This window comes from Mustela putorius, unplaced genomic scaffold (genome assembly GCF_011764305.1).
Source record: "Mustela putorius furo isolate JIRA1106 unplaced genomic scaffold, ASM1176430v1.1 tig00001075_pilon_pilon_pilon, whole genome shotgun sequence".
NCBI classification, from domain to species: Eukaryota; Metazoa; Chordata; class Mammalia; order Carnivora; family Mustelidae; genus Mustela; species Mustela putorius.
Genome location: NW_025421560.1, coordinates 4,713,844 through 4,731,353, shown reverse-complemented (window position 1 = coordinate 4,731,353; position 17,510 = coordinate 4,713,844). Strand labels below are relative to the sequence as shown.

Sequence of the window (17,510 nt, the reverse complement as noted above, 5' to 3'; positions counted from 1 at the left end):
AAAAGTAGCCACTCTGAAAAAACTTAGGAAGCAACGATTACACAAATTATCTAGGACTTTCCTGTTGGGCTAGAGACTGATCTATGTGCAAGATCTCTTCCCAGAGAGTAAAAAACAAACTTGAAGGAGATTTTGTGATATTTTACGAGGGGGCAGTTAGCACCAGCTTACTGTTTCGACTAAAGGAAGGTTTAAAGTCCCACCCTTGGTTTACAGAAGGGAGGTTTTAGATTAGACATTCAGAAGAATTTCACTATAAGGACGAAACTCCTAGAGTCTTGCCCTACAGAAAAGGTGTCACCGTGCTTGGGTGTATAGAGAGAGGGACCTTCGCGTGCCAAGGGGCCATACCCTCCTTCATCCCACGGGCCCGCAGGTCCTACTGGGCAGCAGTAGGTGGGGGCTAAGGGAGTGCTAACCCTCTTAATCACCCAAGTAGCTTTTAGAAACACACAGCATCCCTGTCCACAAACTGCTGGGGGAGGACTGGAACTTGGAACACTTACCCGGGTGATTTCGCTCTGTCCCTTTGACTGAAAACTCTTGCTCTGGGCTCTTGGGCTTTGGCAGTGGAGTCCGAGTTCTGGAGCCCTGAAGTCTGAACAGGGCGTGCAGACATCTGTGCAGGGAGTGTCCTCTGAGAGTCAGGGCACAGAGACCGTGGAAGCCGGACCGATTTTTTTTTTTCTTCCTGTGCTGTCGGAGCAGCAGCTGGCGGATGGGGCCGTGCTGAGTATCCCGCAGCCGCACTCCAGCTCCAGTTCGTGGAAGGGGCTACTTCGGGAGGGGCTGTGTGCTGTGACCTCCCACTTGTGCCCGGAGCAGTCCTCTAGTGTGAGATCTTGTATCTTAAACATTGCACAGGAACGTGACATTGGCGGTACATATTTAAAAAGCTGAATACCATTTGGTTTGGGTGTTTGCATGGGTAGAGGTCAGGCTCTGGGGCAGATGTGGCAGAAGTGCCTCTCTTGGCAACATGGTCTGATAGGCCAGGAGGGATATGTCTCACCAGGGAGGAGATGGGCGAGGCTGGCCATTGGAGATAGACGCATGAGGCTTTGTCTTCCAAATGTGAAAGTTCCCGTGAAGGTGTTGGAGGAGGGTGAGAAGAGGAGGGAACTTGTATGATCATGAGATCTCATGATCTCATGAAATGACATCCCCATGTCTCAAGGTTCTAGAAATACCAGCATTTCTAGACTACTCATACTCAGCATACTCTGAGGATGAGGCTGGCATAGGAAGAACCTCATGTGGTTGTGTTTATTTCAGTCCATTAGTGGGCAGGTAATCAGGGCGATGACAAGTTAGCTCAGCTTCTCGTCTGGGCCAACCAGCCTTGCTGTGGGGTTAGCTGCATGCAGATTGGACCCTGATGCCTGGTGGCAATCTGAGGGCCGTGGCCCTAGATCAGCCCAATCCATCCCCACGGCTATAGGATGAACCCCTAAAAATTACAATAATAGCTATGTTTCTTGAGCATACTGGGTGTTCCTCTGGCTTACATCCAACTCCTGTAGTCCTCAGAAGAATCCCTCAAGGTCAGTCATACTGTGCTTCACTTACCAACGGGGAAACTGAGGCTGAGTAGTTAGTAGCTTGCCCAAGACCACACAAGCTGGTAACTAAAGGAGGCAGATTGGAGCCTAGCTATGTCCAGTTCCAAAGCATATGGTTTTTTGTGATAGCTTTGGTATTGTCATGAGAGGACATCACCCTGCCGGTTCACTGACAAGCTTCCTTTTAGTGCATTAAGCTCTAGACAACATTCAAAAATTCACAATTAGGCCTGACATTGTTCAGCTTTGCTTTGTACCTATAAGTGGGTTAAGTAATATTTTTGAGTAGCACATTTAAATATGCTCCGTGACCTCAGGAGCCGTGTTCACAGTCTGGACGCTTGCGCACCTGGCTTTCTGACGTGCACGGGCCAGTCTGGTGTTAGCGAGCCCCAGGCTCAGCGCCTGCCTCCAGGACAGGCAGGGGAAGCACGTGGTTACGTAGGAGGGCCTTGGGGTCACTCTCGAAAGTGGCACGCAGGAAGAAAACTCTTACTGGGGTGTCAGGGTGGCTCCGTTAATGAAGCGTCCGACCCTTTGTTTCAGGTCAGCTTACGATCTGAGGGTCGTGAGACTGAGCTTTGTGTCCTGCGTGGTGTCTGCTTGAGGTTCTCTCTCCCTCTGCTCTCTCGCTGATGATGAAATAAAAAAATAAATAGGAAAAAAATCGTATTCATGTAACTTTTGGACCATAGAAGAGTTTGTCTTAGAATTGATCCAATTGTGCGGTCTTAGAATTGATCCAATTGTGCGGTCCAAAATACTATTTTATTGTATTTACCCATATTTGAAGTGGTTTTTTTTTTTTTAAGTGTGGATTTTTAAAAAAATTTGTTGTAGATATCGATGAATGTTCAGAACAGCCCTCGGTGTGTGGGAGCCACGCCGTCTGCAATAATCAGCCTGGAACCTTCCGCTGCGAGTGTGTGGACGGCTATCGGTTCTCAGAGGCAGGAGCCTGTGTGGGTAAGTTCTGGGGGCGACTTGTCAAATCGGGCAAGTTCTGCGGGTGACTTGTCAAATCGGGTAAGTTCTGCGGGTGACTTGTCAAATCCGGTAAGTTCTGCGGGTGACTTGTCAAATCGGGTAAGTTCTGTGGGTGACTTGTCAAATCCGGTAAGTTCTGCAGGTGACTTGTCAAATCCAGTAAGTTCTGCGGGTGACTTGTCACACCGCTCGTGCATGCGGAGTGTGTTGCCTGCGGTCTGAGTGCAGGCGCTGCCCTGTCGTCATCTGGCTGACATGGGGGCGCCGCCTTCTGTTGTTTGGGGAAGCCGTTTACAAAGACGAACCAGACTTTGTCCCTTCCCTCCACATACCAGAGGGTCCCGCACCTAAGGCAGAAGCAGTGCTAGAATAAGCCACGAGCTGTAGCAGAGCTTCTTGGCCCTGTCAGAGGAGGTGAGGAGAAGCTCTTTGTGGGGCTCACCGCACTGCAGGCCGGTGCTGTGGGGACTGGTGCTCGTGGGCCTGCCCCAAGGGCCTGACTGTTCAGACGTTTCCACTTTTTTCCTGCTGCTGCACTTGGACCTGACGGGGGCCAAGAAGTTTAAGTTCAAAGATTCTTGGAGATGTCCGTTCCGGAGGGCAGCATGCTGAATGGGCCTCCAAGCACAACTTGTCCTCCCAATTTTATTTATTTTTTTTTTAAAGATTTTATTTATTTATTTGACAGACAAGTAGGCAGAGAGAGGCAGGCGGTGGGGTAGAGGGGGCAGGCATCCCGCTGAGCAGAGAGCCTGATGTGGGGCTTCATCCCATGGCCCAGGGACCATGACCTAAGCCGAAGGCAGAGGCTTAATCGACAGAGCCACCCAGGTGCCTTGTGGTCCCAGTTTTAAAACAGATTCTTCTTGTGTCTCATCACGGAGCCGCCCCTTTTTGCTGCCTTGCTGCTCCCTGCAGCCGGACGCGCTCCGTTCGCTCCACCCGGACGCTCAGGCAGGGCTGCTGAGGTCCCAGGGTGAGGTGGCAGCCCAGGGGCAGAAAGGAACAGGCCGTTCTCGGGTTTTGAATGTGACCCAAACATCTGCACGTTTTGGGAAGCCGGTCCCCTTACACAGAGTGCAGATCCCGGCCCTGCTAAGGTCACTTTTTTCTCTCTTGGTAGAGAACAACCATTTCTGTGTGTTTGGCCCAAGCTCCTTCCCTGCTTTTTGGAGATGGAGGTGACTTGAACGTTTATTTTTCATGACGGCCCCGTTTCCATTACGTCTGGACTCAGCCCTGGCGGGTGGGGGGACACGGCTCCAGGGTGGGTGGCCGGGAGGCGCGACGTCCTCCTGCCGAGCGCACTCACCGCAGGGCTGGGGGGAACAGATGTCCGCTCCGAGGCATTGGACTTTGAGGAGGACACCTCACGTATCTGGACCTCGGTTCCTCAGGCTGGATCATGGGCTCACGGGGTCGCCCAGAGCCCTTGGAGGCCCCTCGGGAGCTGCCGGGGAGGAGCTGTGGGAGCCGGGGCCCGTCTGTCCCCAACCATGACCTCCAGCCTTTCGTTTCTCTGCACGTCACACTCTGGGTGAGATTTTGTCTGAACCGGGGATCCCACTGCTCAGGAACACATGTGACAGTCACCCGGAGCCACCAGGCTTCCCGAGTCCCCCCTGCCCACAGGCCTGGCCACCATCCCCCATTGCCCAGCTCCTTCGAGAGCCACTGCATGGAGAGGCAGCTCACGGGGAAAACCACGTCGGCCTAAATGCGTTCCAGCCAGTCGCTCTGGCTTGTCGCCGGGTCACCTCTGCCGAAATTCTCTGTCACAACTGTATGCTGCACGGAAAGCCCGGGTTGGAAAGATTTATCCCAGGTCGCAGCAGAGAAGGGAGAGAAGACAGTTGGGCTAGTTGCGGAGGCCAGTGCAGTGGCTGCCGACAGTGAAGGGCTGGGGCTCGTGCAGGGGCTGTGGGCTGGCTGGGGTCATTGCCTCTTTCTGTGAGGTTCGGTTTCCTGTGGGGAACTGCCTCGTGGACTTCTGTGTTTGGCATTTCCTGTAAACCTGCGACCTTTCTCTTTGCCACTGCATGCCAACTTTTACAGTTAATTAGAATGTGCAAAGTACGAAAACAGCCCATAAATCACCTTTATGTGAAGACATAGACAATCCCCCTCTGCGTGGCCATAGCCCTAGGATACGCTGCTCTGTGTGTGGAATGTGGGGAGATTTGAGGTTCCATTGACCCCCTTACGTGGGTGTCTTCGTGCAGTGCACAAAACCATGTACCTCCCCATCCCACAGGCCAGGAAGAGGACTTGCTTCACCCAGTGTTCTCCCTTCCCTGCCTATTGTATTGTTGGGAAAAATTAATGTAAAACATTCACTTTTGTGACCTTATTTTCAGAACTTCAAAGTAACGAGGGAAACCACCCTCCTTAGAGCTGTTTACACCCTGTATACCTTTCCCTCCTTCTAACCTGGGACTTCTTACCCTCGGTTGTCTTTCCTTCTTGGCATCTCCCCCTTCTCTCCGGTCTCATTTCCAGCCCAACCAGCCTGCAGGTGGTTCTGGGGGACTGCTGCCGGGGGGCGGCAGCAGCTCAGGACCAGCAGCCCGCTTTACTCCTTCCAGGTCAGGGAAGGGTCCTTCTCCATGCTTCTCCTCAGAAAAGGTGGCGCTAGGAAAGCACAACCCCAGCTTACAGTCTGCTTGGGATTCTAGTTAAATTTTAATTCTCATTTGAGCCTGGTTTTTTCTCCTTTCCGGAATGCACCCCCTTCCTCCCAGCATGTTGTTTCCCATTCGTAAAAGGGGTGGGATCAGAGTTGTAGAGAACTTGCCAGCTCAGCAAGGTCAGGAGCCTTTGAGGAGAGCACTGCGTGGTGCCCCAGTGTCCCCTCCAGTGGCTTAGGTTCTCCAGGCAGCCGCTGTCCTCCATGACTGTCCTGACCCCTCTGAATGAATGTTGTCAGCAAAGCCATCTAGAAATTCCAGTTGTGTGAGAACTGAGACACACTGCCAGGGCTGTGGGCTGAATGTCGAAGAGACTTTCCCTCTTAACTGACATGAAACCTCCCTAAAAAATGCCTCACGTATTTTTGAAAATGAAACAGTTCGAACGAAACAGTTTGGAATGGTAGGGCTGGCTTTTAAAACTTCTTTAAGGAGCAAATGGCTTTGGCATGGAAAAGTGATCTTCCGTTAAAAAAAAGTGATAAAAAAAAAACGCAGCTCTAAATTGCCTTTTTTCTAGAAATGATTTGAGGATTATAGAAACTCACGTGCGATCGCGATGGCTGGGAGGGAATGTCGAGACCTACCCGCGCGTGTCCCTTACGGAGGGTCTCTGTTCATTAGGGTGGAGCAAACGGAGCCGTGAGCAGATGTCACTTGTAAAATGGCCACCTATGAGGTATAAATGACACAAATATGTGTCGGAAGAGATAGAGAAAAGAAAGCTGAGTGAGACTCGTTTCCTGGTGGTTTTGTCTGTGGGTACTTTCCCGACCTTTCAGGGACCCTAATTTCTTGAAAGTCGGGCAGCTAAGCTGAAGGAGTGGGGGCGGGGAGGAAGGGGACCCTAGAGAAGAGAAGAGACTTAGAGATGAGGGGACGGGAGAGAAGAAAGAAGGGCCCAAGGAAGCCGAGTGTGTTCTTGCACTTGTTAGGTATCATCTGGGTGACTGTTTTCCAGAAATTTGGAACCTTGAGGAATACCCTCTCCTTGACGTGTCCCCTGACCGTGCTTAGAGCTCTCTCTTTCTCTCAAAGACAAGAAAAACTGGAATCAGTCTTGGAAAGACACAGTGAGGAGGAGAAGGAAGAGAAGCCCTCCTTGCTTGGGATAGTCTAGCCACCAAGGGCCTCCTTGAAGGGAAGGAAAGGAACATCAGTTCTGAAGGACAGAATTCTGTCGTGGGTCTTAGATCTTTAAAACCAGAAGCTAAATGGTGCCGTGGGAACCCCAGAGATCCTGCACTGCCACTGAAATTACCCCTGAGACCTCAGCCCTTGACTTCCATCTTGAGGCAAGAGCACAAGACGTTATTACCGGCCACCCCCTTAGTCACTTACCCGCTTCCCAAGCCCTCATTCTGTGGGTTCTATCTTTGGGACCCTGTAAAGAATGACAGCTCATCCACCGGCCTCCCCACAGAGGAAAAATGTGAGACTCTGAGAAGTGAGGTATAAAAGCCATGCGGCAGACACATGTGTACCTGGTAGACACTCGGGGATGCTTACACCCCAGAATCCACAGTATCTCTACACCTGTCTCACCACCCTGGAAACATTAACTTCTCCTTCCGTCACGGGAAATGCCTTCAGCGTTTGTAGTCAGTGCTTGACCTGCTTGGTGGGCCAGGGGTCAAGCCACCATGCAGAAGTCTCAGGTCCTTGGCTCCAGGTGCCCCAGCAGGGTCGCCACAGCAAGTGTGTACATACATCCACACATGCCCACCTCCATGTCTCAGTGAACGGAAAGTTGGGTTTGAGAGAGCCAATATAGAGAGAGGTTTTGTCAAGGTTGAGTACCAGGTGGGATGAACAGCCATGGTGTCCGTCTCTGAAGACTGATTGGAGGCAGGTGGCAGAAAACAGAAAATTCAGGGGTACTAACCCACTGGGGGGCAGAGGAGGAAGCCTGACAGGATGTCTGGAGGTCCGGGGTCTAGGCACAGTCCCCTCAGTGGACTAAACCATTGATGTAGAGGGAACTTGCTTAGAAGGCTACCGAGACCATTTGGGGCCTCTCTCCAAACATTGTGTGTCAACCTTTTGTTTGAAGCTGTCGTGGACCAGCGCCCTATCAACTACTGCGAGACTGGCCTCCATGACTGCGACATACCCCAGCGGGCTCAGTGTGTCTACGTGGGAGGGTCCTCCTACACCTGTTCCTGTCTGCCGGGCTTCTCTGGGGATGGCCGAGCCTGCCAAGGTGCGTGCTTGCTCTGATTTTTCTCTCCATGGAACCTGAAAGAAAAAATCCATCTGCCAATTACCGACTCACCCTGAAATTAAGAGAATTACTCTTTCAACTCTTTTGAGCATATGGGCTGCGTTTTGTCTCTCTGCATAGTGTGAACCCTGTGTTTTCCTTTGGGGGCTGTTGTCATTGGAGAAAATGCTTAGCCTCCCCCTACTACTTTGTTCTCTGTGACTTGCTCACTCAGGCAACAATTAGACTCCTGTTGTCTACTAGGAACTGAGGAGATTTTCTTTTGGGAAAAGGCAAACAACTCTTGGATACATGGGGTTTGAGGTCTAGGTTTTTGTTCAGTAAGAGATATATAAATATATAAATGTGTATATATAATTCATCTGACCTGCTCTCACCTTGTGTTCCGAAACAAGCCCAGTGCCCTTATTGAATAAATGACTACAGTCAAAGAATAAATGATTACCCAGAATTCTTTTAGACCTGTGGTCAGTCCTTCATGGCTCCCAAGATGTTCTTTAAAGATTATTTCAGGAAAGAGAACTATGAGATAATTACCCCCAACCCCTGATTTGAAAAATTGCTTAAAAGTACAGCCAACAGTGTTCCTGAAAAGTCCAAGCTTTTCTAAGATTATAAATTCTGAGATACTTTCATTACTGAACATGTGAATTTTCTCTTATCTCTGAGGTTTTTCTCTCCACCCTTAATGATGTCTCCAAACTCTCCCAGGTTTTTGAAGCCCTCTCTTGTGATGAGAAGGCTCATTTTATAATGCAAACCAATCTTCTCTTTTTTCCTTCTGCATGCTTAGAGTGAAACACATTTATAAATACACTGGATAGAATTTGGAGAGCTCGTGTTTTGATGAGTCACGTTTTGTAAATTTTAAATCGCTATTCCCAGATCAGAAACAGAGTCCCCCAGGGTTGAGAAAGTGGTTTAAATTACTGTGTCATCTATGAATTCCAGAAGAAATTTCACTGTTCCCTGGGCTTGGTGGCTGTTTTGCAGATGTGGATGAGTGTCAGTCAACCCGATGTCACCCCGACGCCTTCTGCTACAACACTCCAGGCTCCTTCAAGTGCCAGTGCAAACCTGGTTATCACGGAGACGGCTTCCATTGTGTGCCCGGAGGTAAGGTGTCGGAGACGTTTGGAGCTGGTAGGCCTTGCCATGTTTCTGATGCTGAGCACATGGCCCTGGGAGAGGCACTAAGGTGGGGAAGTTGGAGTCTGTATGGAGAGTCTCAAGGGATGTTAAGGTGGGAGATGAGAGCACAGCTGCAGTGTACAACCGGTTGTGCACTACACAACGCTAGGGGGTACCACGCAGACCATAACTATATTGGCAACCTCGAGTCTGGGCATCCTTGTAACTTGAGCAAGCAGTTGAGGGTAAGAATACTCTGTATTAGTCAGGGTTCTCCAGAGAAACAGAGCTAATAGATGTGTGTGTGCGTGTGTGCATGCACGTGTGTGTGTATTATAAAGAGATTATAAGGAATTGGTTTTCCCAATTGTAAAGGCTTGCGAGTCCAAGATCTGCAGTTAGCAAACTGGGGGCCCAGGACAGCCCATGTTTCCATCTGAGTGTGAAAGCAGAGAAAAGCTGGTGTCCCAGGTCATTGATCGTTGGGAAGGATGGATTCTCTCTTACTCAGGGAAAGGCCAGCCTTTGTGTTCTAGTCTAGCCTTCCACTGATTAGATGAGGCCCATCTGCTTTACTCAGTCCATGAAGTTAAAGGGCGATCTTATCCAAAACGTCTTCACGGAAAGACCTACAGTGTTTGACCAGATATCTAGCATATCTTTACCCTGTGGTCCAGCCAAGTTCACACATAAAATTAAGCCATCCCAGCTTCCTGGGAGTCGTAGGGAATGGAGCTCGGGCGGGGCAGGGGAGCAGGGGTGAAGGGCCACCACTGGGGGAAGATGCTGGCTAAAGACCCCACAGAACTGTCCACATTGCTAACTATGACACCTGACTGTGTGGTTTCTGAAGTGACCTGGTGACCCGAGGCTTGCGTGGTGTCTCATTAGACAATAAAGATAATGATAGTCCTAGGTCCATATCTGGAGCTGGTCTGGGAACATAGGAGGCACTCCATAGATGCAGCCGAATGAATACACGTAATGGGTGGCCGTTTGTGTAGGTGCTTCACCTGTACTGTTTCACGTGATGTTCGTAATCTTCTTTTCTTTTTCCGAGAGAGAGAGAGCAAATGGGGGAGAGGCGAGGGAAGGGGCAAAGGAGAGAGAGAATCCCAAGCAGACTCCATGCCCAGCTGGAGCCTGACAAGAGGCTCGAGCTCATGACCCTGAGATCACGACGGATCCGAAATCAAGAATCCAATGCTGAACTGATGGTGCCTCATAATCATCTTTTTAAAATGGACACAAGAGGCACCTGGGTGGCTCAGTGGGTTAAGCCACCGCCTTCAGCTCAGGTCATGATCTCAGTAGTCCTGGGATTGAGTCCCGCATTGGGCTCTCAGCTCAGCGGGGAGCCTGCTTCCTCCTCTCTCTCTGCCTGCCTCTCTGCCTGCTTGTGATCTCTCTCTGTCAGATAAATAAATAAAATCTTAAAAAAATTTTTTTTTTAATTTTAAAAATTTAAAAGGAACACAATTACAATCTCCATTTACACCGAGGATCCTGATGCTGAAAAAGATAAAGGTGTAATCAAGTTCCCATTGGTAGTAAGTGCTGGAACCAAGATCCAAACCCGGTTCTGTCAGATGGACTCCAGCCCGGATTCAGTCCCCGGAACCATATGCTGTTCTGTCATGATATCAAGAATATGCCGGATGCCTCAGTCTGGCGTCACGTGGTCACTCATTTGTTATTTATTTATTTAGTATGAACTGATATTTATTAATTAATAAATATTAATTATATTTATAGTATATAAATATATTATATATTATTAATAAATATATAATTAATATACAATATATAATTAATTAATATTTACATATTAATTATTGCCACTGTTACTGCCAGGTGTATTTATGCCACTGTAAATATGTCCTGTATATGCACAATTACATAATGTTTCAACAAAATATCCATTTTACCACCACCTTGTTAAGCAATTAGTAACTATTTCAATGCCTGTCTAAACTAACCTGTGAGTGTAGGCTGCATATGAGTTTTAGTTATTTTTTTTTCAAGATTTTATTTATTTATTTGACAGAGATCACAAGTAGGCAGAGAGGCAGGCAGAGAGAGTCGGGGGAGGCAGGCTCCCTGCTGAGCTGAGAGCCCGATGTGGGGCTCGATCCCAGGACCCTGAGATCATGACCTGAGCCAAAGGCAAAGGGTTAACCCACAGAGCCATCCAGGCGCCCTGCATATGCATTTTATTCCTATGTCCCCAATATCCGGTGGAGGACGTGGCCCATGATTGTGCTCCCCCCGACCCCAGTTTATAGTTGTTGAAGAAACAGGTGACTGCACCAGTTTCCTCTCCTACTAGCAGTGTAGGAAAGTATTTATTTTCCACCCTCTCACCAGGGCTAGGTGTGACCAGTTTTTAGGATAGTCGCCCATCAAAAAGAAAAATAATAGATTTAAGGTTAAAATTTGAACATATAACACTATACATTTCTCATCTACATTGTTTTCTTCTGATTAGAACAAGGATCTGCGTCCTGTCATTTGCACGTCAAAATTAGCCCAGCTCTTGTTTTTGTAAATGAAGTTTTATTGGAGAACAGCCATGCTCGTTAGCTTATGTAGAGCCAATGGCTTCTTTCATTTGACACAGGCTGAGTTCAGTAGTTGTGGCCAAGACTAAGAGGCATACAAAGCCTGAAATCTCTACCACTCGGCCCTTGACAGGAAATGTTTCCCAACCCCCAGCCAAGATGAACTGAGGCAGAGCTAATCTTTTATTCTTGAAGTTGTGGATAAAAACCATCTCGCTGCCCATAGATTCTGATAAGCAGGGAAGAATTCGAGATAATCTCAATCAAACATTCCAGCAGCTACTAAAAATGACTGATGCTCGTTATTTCTTTAGGCTTGCTTCATATTGCTGGTTCAGGAAGCAGCAGGTGTTTCATTTTTTGGTTTTTGTTATTTATTTACTTATTTATTTATTTATTTTTAAAAGGTTTTATTTATTTGACAGACAGAGATCACAAGTAGGCAGAGAGGCAGGCAGAGAGAGAGGGGGAAGCAGGCTCCCCGCTGAGCAGAGAGCCCGATGTGGGGCTCGATCCCAGGACCCCTGGGATCATGACCTGAGCCGAAGGCAGAGGCTTTAACCCACTGAACCACCGAGGCGCCCGTTTTTTATTTTTAACCTCACTCCTTGCCCCTTCCCTAAGGCTCTGTTAACAAAACAGAAACAAATTCAGACCTGCAGACTGGAATAGGAAGATGTGACAAGGACAAAACCAATCAGAGCTGTCTGCTAGGATTGCTGATGGACTCAACCCCATTCTCTTAAGAAATTTAGCATCTAGTTACATCGTCAAGAGAGGAGTGTGCTAGAAGTGTACGTGAGTGTTCGTTGAGTATCGCTGGTAACAACGACAGCAACAAGCTAAATGATTGTCAACTGGAGGGCTGCACCAGTGGGTTTTGGTACAGTTCCTACAATGAAATCATGTACAGCAGTTAAAATGTGTGAGCCAGAATCAATGGATAATTCTCAAAAACATGGTAAGCAGGAAAAAAGTGACAGAAGGATATATACAGCACGAGGCCGTTTATGTAAAATATAACACTATGAAAATAAAGCCACGTGTGTATACATATGTAAGAAAGCTACAAAATGCATAGATAGGAATGAAAAACAAAAATTCGGGGCTCAAGGTCACCTGAGCCGTGAGAGAGAGGAAGATGGGATTGAGGAGGGCTACACAGGGGCTGCCTTTGGATTTCTTTTTTTTCTTTCTTTCTTCTTTTTTTTTTTTAAGATTTTATTTATCTGACAGACAGAGATCACAAGTAGGCAGAGAGGCAGGCAGAGAGAGAGGAGAAAGCAGGCTCCTGGCTGAGCAGAGAGCCCGATTCGGGGCTCGATCCCAGGACCCTGGGATCATGACCTGAGCGGAAGGCAGAGGCTTTAACCCACTGAGCCACCCAAGTGCCCCGCCTTTGTATTTCCAATTTTTTTTTCAGCTGGAAAATGAACACAGAGGTTTTCATCATATTTTTCTAAACTTTGACTAAATTATTCTGTGAAATATTAACAGGGAGAAAAATAATATGTGTGTCATCCCAACTGCTATTGCCAAGCATAGTGAGGTACGGGGAATCAGTCAGCACTTAGCTTGGTCCTACTGTATACAGTAGGGGACAAGTTTTTAAAAAATTCACACTAAACTGGCTTTGAGGGTGAGTCAGCCAGTTAAGGTCCCGGCTATAGCAGTGTCAACCTAATGACAGGCAAGACAAGAAACTCGGATTTGTGCCCCCTGCGCCTCTGCACTCTTGCCCACAACCCGTGTGTGGACTGTGGAATCAGTTCAGCCGACTGCTATCATCTTTCCTTTTCAACAGAATAGAAAGAAAACAATCAGGAAAACAACTGAGTAGGTAGAGTGTGCATAGTAGGAAAAAGTGCCGTTTGGTGAAATGATGCTCGTCTCTATGTGTGGATGAGTGTGTGTGTGTGTGCGTGTGTGTAGTTGCTGAGTGAAGTGTATTTCTGTGGGTCATGGGCAGAAAGTTTGAGGGCTGCCATATTACATTGATTCTTGAACAATGTGGGGTTGGGGCCCTGACCCCCCCTCCACCCTGCAGACAGGGACAGTTGAAAATCTGTGTATAACTTTTGACTGCCCAAAAACTTCACTACTCATAGCCTACTGTTGACCAGAAGCCTTACTAATAATATAAACAGTCGATGAACACATAGTTGGTATGTTATATATGTCTTGTATACTATATTCCAACTATAAAGTGAGCTAGAGGAGAGAAAATGTTATTAAGAAAATCATAAGAAAGAGAAAATACAGTTTTAAAAAAAATCCACAGTTCAGGGTGCCAGCATGACTCAGTTGGTTAAGTGTCTGACTCTTGGTTTCAGGTCAGGTCATGATCTCAAGGTCGCAGGGTCGATCCCTGAGTTGATCTCCACACTTAGCTGAGTCTGCTTGAGCTTTCCCCTTTCCCTCTGCCCCTCTCCACCACTCGTGCATTTTCTCTCTCTTCCAGTCCCTCCCCTACTCTCTCTCTCAATAAATAAATCTTAAAAAAAAAAAAAAAATCCACAGTTCAGACCTGTGTTGCTCAAGGGTTCAAGGTAGTTATCTATTGTATTGTAATAAAGGATCCCCAGAGTTAGCAGCCGAAGACATAAATACTATCTCACAGCTCTGAGGGTCAGGAACTCAGGGGCAGCTTAGCTGGGTGGTCTTGGTTTAGGGTCTCTCATTGGATTGTCGTCAAGGCATTCGCTGGGACTCTGGTCTTCTCTGAGGTTCACCAGGGCCTGAGGGATCCATGTGGTTGCTGGCAAGTCCTTGCGCCTCACAGGCCACTGGACTGAGGACTGCAGGTCCTCACAGCCTGGATCTCTCACATGGTTGCCTCTGTGACTTCAAGACCTGGCAGCTGGCTTCCTCCAGAGCAGGTGGTAAGAGAAAGAGCGAGTACATCCAAGATGGAAGCCAGAGTCTTTTGTAACCTCATCTGGGAAATGACAGGCTGTCACTTCTGGTGATAATATTAGTCACAGGGCAACCCTTGGAGGTTGTGGAGGGCAACTGCCTAAATATGAGAATGGCAGGGGGCAGGAGACTGGGGCCATCTTGGAGGCTGCTCACCACGGCTGCTAGCCTTGTCTGGGGGAATGTAATTGTCTAGAGTGTTGGAAAGTAAGAGACTGGATTAGTAGCAGATCAAAGAGGCATCTACAAAGTCCTGGCTAGAGTCGTAAAGCTCGGTCCTTAAGGGCACATACCACACCTGCCGATGTTGGATTGCATCTCTTCATGCTCGGCACCCGTCACGCTTACCAGCATGTTGCACAAGCAGACACAGTATACATCTTTAGACACAAAGGAATTCAGGAGATCAGAGAGCAGGCTTCAAGGAAAGATGAAAACATTTAGATAATACAACTTAAGGAAAACTGAGAAACAATTTAATGGACACTTTTTGTTTGTATCATATCGTTTCTGTTTCCCTGTGCACTTTGCTTCAAACAAACCCAGTGTTAGAAAACTTGAATTTCCCAGTGAGAGCTAGAAGGGCTCTAGAAATTCTATAATTCATCTCCTTTGTTTTATAAACAAAGAACATGAGGTCTGAATAATTTTTTGGTTTACAAAAAGTTCCTTGAACTCCTTATGTAAGAGAATTTTCTATGGCAGTTTTTCTCAAAATTGAGTAAGACCTTTAAAAAAAATTCCTATGGTCTCTGCTGCTGGATTATTTTTATTATAGATAAATCCATGTGCGGGGAAGCTGGCCCCTGGAGGGGGCAGAGTAGACAGGAAGAGGCTACATAAGGAAGGCTCCCCCAAAACGAGTCCCTCCACCCTGAGAATATCAGAGGCTACACTAGTTACTTATTTTGGATTAACACGGAGAAAGAAATTTAATCAGGCAAGGAAATGAGATACAAGTGAAGAGATTTAAAAGGTGCTTTTTTTTTTTCTTATTTCTCTTTATCATTTTTCTCTCATTTTCTTTGTCCCCAACCTTGAGAAATTCATCCCAGACTTCCTGCTCGTCCCTGGATAAATATCAGGTCTTGACTGCTTGCTCAGAGCAGATGAGTAAAAAGAATCTTGCCTGAGTTTTCATTTTATCAGGCAGGAACAGGGCCAGGAAATGTGTCTTTATTACCCCTCCCATCCCTGCCTGCAATGGAAAATCCCCCATGGAGGGCTGAGACCCTCAGCAGGCGGCTCCCACTGGGGCTGCTCCTGCTGGCCGGGCTGGGAAGCCATCCCAGGAAACCCAGTGACATCGCAGCTTTCCGTAAACACACTTGAAATTCCATATCCTGAGTCCCAATTGGTAGTTTTCTCCTCCTCTTTGTAAGTTCAAGATACAGCAACTTAAAAATTCCTCTATAAGTTGTAGATCACTTGAGACTCTGTATGTTGGCCAAACACCATGTCAACACAAAACTGTCAGCCACATAAAATGGAGTCACCCCTGCTTCCTTAAAAGCTAGGCGTTGTTGACAGCACACGCAATACCAGGCCTGTTCTCTAGTTGGAAAGGCAGCATCGTATACAGATGCCGGTGGAAGGAAACTGAGTCTGGGGGCACCTGGGTGGCTCAATGGGTTAAAGCCTCTGCCTTTCACTCAGGTCATGATCCCAGGGTCTAGGATCGAGCCCACATCTGTCTCTCTGCTCAGCGGGGAGCCTGCTTCCTCCTCTCTCTCTCTCTCTGCCTGCCTCTCTGCCTACCTGTGATCTGTCTAATAAATAGATAAAATCTTTATTAAAAAAAAAAAAGGAAACTGAATCTGTGGGCCACAGATAATTTCAGTGCGTGCATTAAGCTTGCTTGTATATATCACCGATGACATAACATGTCTGGTGTCCATGAGCTGTTCTGGGCTCTGGGCTTGTGGATACAGAGGGGCTGAGCCAAGAATCCAAAGACCCAGGTTCTAGCTTGCGCTGAGCTCTTTCCTAGTGCTGTGGCCTGGGAACTCCCTCACCAGCCTGAGCCTTGGCTCTTTCATGTGGTATAAAAATGGAGTTGCCTGTTGCATACTGTTCTGGTAGAGAATTAAATGAAACACGTGTGAATGGAGACAGTTGATACGGGAAACTTGCAAACCCTGCGTACGTGCAAGATATTGAGGAAGGAACAAATTCTACATCCAAGAGCCAACAAAACCCAGTATCTTATTCTCAAGCAGATGGCTTATTTGTATCTTCATTTGGCTCTTCCTACATCAAATATGTTGTTTGTTTGTTTATTTGTTTTTTAGTATTAGCTCCTAGAACAAAAAGGAAAGCATACCCACTCTTTCCCTTGCCAGGTTCAACACACACTTTCCTGGCCTCACTTACTGCTTCTGATTGTGGCAGCAACCCCATGAAGCAGGCTAGCGTGAGAACTGGCAGCATAGACAGAAGGTACTTTAAATATTTGCTGGCAACATGCACACAATGTCACCATGGAGGCCATGTTGCAGTGACAAATGAACATTTGAGTGTGGAATTTCAAATTCCGTCTGTACATGTTGTCCCATCATATTTCCCTTACTCCTCACAATAATGCATGAGATTAGTTACTGGTGCCATCGTGGTCCTATGGTGAGGAGTGTGACACATCCAGCATTGTGGATGCGCCCAAGATAACACCAAAAATGGTGGAACCGAGAGTCGAAAACACTTTTCAGACACAAAGTTCTGTGAAATAGATTATTATGTTACAATGTATCTTATTACTGATACATTATATTAGTTAACACGTATTAATATGTGAATGAGCATATTTATATAAAATTTCTCCCTAACATAACTAGTAATACCCTAGAGTACAGGTTGATAGCTACCAGCTCCACAGGCCAAATCTGGCCCACTGTTTGTTTTTATAAATAAAGTTTTATTGGAACTCTCATTATTTATGTATTAAATTTGGGTTGCTTCCATGCCACAGCTGCAGAGGTGTGGCCGCCCTCCAGCCAGTGTGGAACCAGCTACAGCTCTGCGTACTGGGGGATCGTTGATTCCAGGCCATTTCCCACAGATAGAGAAGGATTTCCTAACCTGGGGGTCCTAGTTGCACGGTTAAAAGGCCATGTCTCATGCCAAATACAAGGTCATCTTTGAAAGGAAACACAGATTTGGAAAATGTGCCCTGGGGTGTTTGGTCTTCCAAATCTTTGATCTCGACTCAGCGTGGATAATCAAGAAGCTTGAGATGATACAAAGGGCGAATTTCAGAGAAATGAAGTCTCTTAAAACAAATTTCTGTGATGCCCACCTAGTGATGAATGGATAAACAAGATGTGGTCTAGCCAACCCGTGGAACACTGTTCAGCCATAAAAGGAAATGATACACTGCTGGATCCTACACTGTGAATGAACCTCGAAAACGTACTGAGTGAGAGCGGCCAGGCACAACGGGTCATGT

At 47.2% G+C, this 17,510-nt stretch overlaps 1 protein-coding gene across 1 annotated transcript in view; it reads left to right on the top strand.

The window, feature by feature from the left end:
• NID1 (nidogen 1) overlaps window positions 1-17,510 on the top strand; it is an 81,067-nt gene that overhangs the window by 46,777 nt on the left and 16,780 nt on the right. Inside the window, exons 10-12 of the mRNA XM_004777759.3 lie at window positions 2,403-2,528; window positions 7,290-7,439; window positions 8,454-8,576. Of these exons, the coding sequence (XP_004777816.1) occupies window positions 2,403-2,528; window positions 7,290-7,439; window positions 8,454-8,576 (399 nt within the window). The remainder of the gene's footprint in view (window positions 1-2,402; window positions 2,529-7,289; window positions 7,440-8,453; window positions 8,577-17,510) is intronic.